The sequence below is a fragment of the Drosophila miranda genome, chromosome XL (genome assembly GCF_003369915.1).
Source record: "Drosophila miranda strain MSH22 chromosome XL, D.miranda_PacBio2.1, whole genome shotgun sequence".
In the NCBI taxonomy this organism is placed as follows: Eukaryota; Metazoa; Arthropoda; class Insecta; order Diptera; family Drosophilidae; genus Drosophila; species Drosophila miranda.
Genome location: NC_046673.1, coordinates 17,901,693 through 17,904,987, shown reverse-complemented (window position 1 = coordinate 17,904,987; position 3,295 = coordinate 17,901,693). Strand labels below are relative to the sequence as shown.

Here is a 3,295-nt window from a genome sequence, read left to right as displayed (position 1 = left end):
CGACGGCAGCACAGGCGGTGGTCGTACGCCCGGATGGTAGTTGCTCGATGCCACCTGGTGGTAGGCCCCAAAGCTGCGGGCCATGTGCCGATTCTGGGCCACTGCCGCCTGCGACTCGCCCAGGAGGCGGGACTGGTCTGCTGTGCCCAGCAGGCGATTGTTCTGTTCCATCAGCAGATGGGCGGTGGGGTCGACCAGCAGGCGGTGCTGATCGGCGGCATTCGAGGCGGCCAGAATTCGGTGCTGCTCCACCGTGGAGAGCAGGCGGTGATGCTCGAGACTGTCGCGGCTCTGGTGCTGCATCTGTGAGGAGAGGAACGACCGATTGTTGCCCACGGCCATGTTGGCCGTGTTCGGGGTGAGGTCCAGCGAGGCCATTCGCAGCATGTCGTGATGCGGATGGTTGTACGGCAGCTGTGGCGGCGACGACACCACATAGTTGGCCGTGCGGTCACGGTCCGTGGTCACGGTCCACGGAGGTGGTCTGGTCGTGCTCCTGTTCGCCCAGCTGCTCGCTCAGCATGTTGTGCATGGCCGCCGCCGACTGGTGTTGCTGCATGGCCAGCTGGCTGCCGTGTCCGTGCTCCTGCTGGTGCACCACCGATGCACCCGTTGCCTGCTGTGCCTGCGCCTGGGCCTGCGCCTGCTGGCTCTGCTCCCTGTCCGACAGAATGTCGTATATGTGGTGATGGTAGCGACTGCTTGGCAGCTGGAAGTTGTGGTGATAGTTGCTCGACGCGTTCGATCGCGAGCTCATGTCCAGGCCCTGCAGATCGGACAGATCGTTGGCCGCACTCGCCGCCGCGGCAGCAGCCGCGAAGCGATATATACTGACATACAAAAATGTTCTGTACCTGTTCTGCGGCATGATGCTGTTCTCCTCGTCGCTGGACATTTGATTGTGACGCGAGAGGTTGTGCCGCTGGCGTTGCTCGTGCTGGTCCTGCTCCTGCACCGCCCGCTTGTGGCGCATCATGTCCCCGTTGAAGTTGTAGCGCGGAATGCTCGGGGAGGAGGCCGGCGAGATGAGCTCGTGCTCCGGATATGTGCTGCCCACGCTCGACGCATTCCGTCGCTGTGGCTGCAGGGCAGGCAGCGGGGACGAGGCTGACATGCTGTTGGCCCCACCGCCGGCTCCACCACCACCACCGCCTCCGCCAGCACTGGAGCTGCCCACTGGCGTGCTATTGGACCCTGGACCACCAGCACCATTCCCAGAGCCGAACATACCACCGTAGTCCTGGCCCGGAGAGATGGGCGGCGGCGAGGGAGGCGTACGGTGGTGCGACGAAGAGAAGCCATCGGAGTCGGGATGCTGCGGTCGAGGTGTGCTGCCCGCATCCACGTCCACATCGTTCTGGTTCTGGTTGCTCTGTGGATTGGTTGGGGTCGAGGCGCTGGGCGAGATGTTGCAGGCTCCCTGGAACATCGAAAGCGGCGGTATTTGCATGGGGAAGCTGCCCAAGTTCTTCATCATCTTCAGCTCGTTCTCCAGGTTGTCCATGGCCCCCCAAGGCCCGTTCCATTGGCAGCACTCGACGATCCTCCACTGCTACCACCACCGCCGCCGCCGCCGCCGCCGCCGCCATTAGGCCCGCCCACTCCTCCGCCGGCGCTGCCAGCCCCAAAGCGCTGGGCCTCGGCGTCCACATGGGCGCTCATGGGACTGTCGCTGTTGATGTGGTTATCGGTGGGTACCTATATAGACGGGAGATTCAAAGATTAAATATAGTTTCTAGTCTTAAATAACGAAACAATTATTAAATATATATGATGTATACTAGGAGCCAACCCCGGTTCACTTGCTTCTCTCGTTCGGCTTGCTCACTCGTTCGGCTTGCTCACTCGTTCTCGTTTGGCTTACTCTCTCGTTCTCGTTCGTTCGTTAGACCTTCGATGTCCTCTCACTTTTCCCCTCTAATATAATCCTTAATATTTATTCTCTATAATACATCCATAATCTGCTTGGGATGCATCGGGATTATAGCTGTTCCGTAGCTTACTCTCTCATTCCTTCGCGGTGACGTCGAGCCATGTGGAGGGGAGTGTCGTGTCGGGTTTGTTGTCCACATTGCGATGCGATAATGCTGAATTATGGAGAGGAATTGCTTGATTGCTGAAAAGCCACGCTAAGATAATCTAATCGGGGGAACTGAACTCGAGTGTCGCCGCGGGACAACAGCAAAAAGACGTGTGGCTGTACGTGGGGGCTGGCCCCAGCACTCACCTTCCGTGCGCCAGATGTACCGCGTGAGGGACCAGGGCGTACGCATATCCTGAGGATGACTGGGCTCAATGAAGTGCTTCATTTCGCGCAGGGCCTGGAGCTTGCATTTGATCAGCTCCGTGGGGCAGAGGGTGAGCGTGGAGAAGCAGGCGGCCAGGGAGCCGGCACTGGCATTTTGGGTGGTCGTCAGCTGGCTGGTTGTCTCCTTGTTGACCATGAATGCGACAAACTTCTGGCATCCTCCGTAGGCGGCAAAGAGCACCGAATTCTCGGCCCGCATAGAGGCCCCGGAATATACCATCCTTTCGATACGTGCTCACGAAACAGTCGAACATTCCTTTGTAGGCCTCCGGGAAGGTCTGCAGCTTCACCTTGACAGTGTCCAGCGGCTGCGAGACGTACACCTGTGCGGCCCCGCCTAAGAGATCAAGAGGAGTTGATATTGGCCCCATTGTGTCGGCAGCGCCGTGTGTATACGCACCCAAAGAGCCCGCCAGGAAGTCGATGAGCCCCTCCACAAAGTTGATGTTGTTCCCGGTTCCGCCTCCATGCATGTCGAGGCGCCGTACGAGTCTTAGGAATTTGCCGAATATGAATAAGAGGCCGTCACGCACGGCTTCGAGCGTCGAGAGTGGACTGAGCTTCCGGACGCGGCCGCGTCGCTGCGATTCACGACGCTCGTTCTCTCTCTGCTGGCTCTCCTCCTCGGCTTCGGCCTCGGCCTCGGCCTCCAGCACCGCCTGCTCGTATGCCTCGAGCAGTTCATCGGGGGCCCCTATCAGCACGGAGCTGCCCACTCGGCTGGAGCCAACTCGTGGCCGTGTCAGCGTTGACGCTGGTTGCTCATCATCGTTCTTGGGGGCAGGCTTTGGCTCTCGCGGTGCTTTTCTCTTCAGGAATTTCTCTTCGGGTGTCGGGGGTGGGAGCGGTGTTGGTGGCTCCGTTGGATCTTCTCTCTTACCGATTTGCCTTGACCCCCTGCCCACGTACAATGATTCGCGCTGTGGTTTCTCTTCCGGTCTTGTGCTCTTCTTGTCTGACATGACAGTGCTCTTACTCTGCTGCTGG

General features: G+C 59.5%; 1 protein-coding gene and 1 pseudogene across 1 annotated transcript; both read right to left on the bottom strand.

Annotated features, from left to right (window-relative positions):
- Positions 1-432: 432 nt before the first annotated feature.
- Positions 433-1,946, bottom strand: LOC117186596 (rho GTPase-activating protein gacT-like). The gene is made up of 2 exons (XM_033387577.1): positions 1,793-1,946; positions 433-1,698 (listed from the first exon to the last, which is right to left on the bottom strand). Exon 2 carries the CDS (start codon positions 1,502-1,504, stop codon positions 452-454), a length of 1,053 nt encoding a protein of 350 aa, XP_033243468.1. The 5' UTR covers positions 1,505-1,698; positions 1,793-1,946; the 3' UTR covers positions 433-451.
- A 12-nt stretch (positions 1,947-1,958) lies between these two features.
- Positions 1,959-3,295, bottom strand: LOC117186593 (annotated as a pseudogene).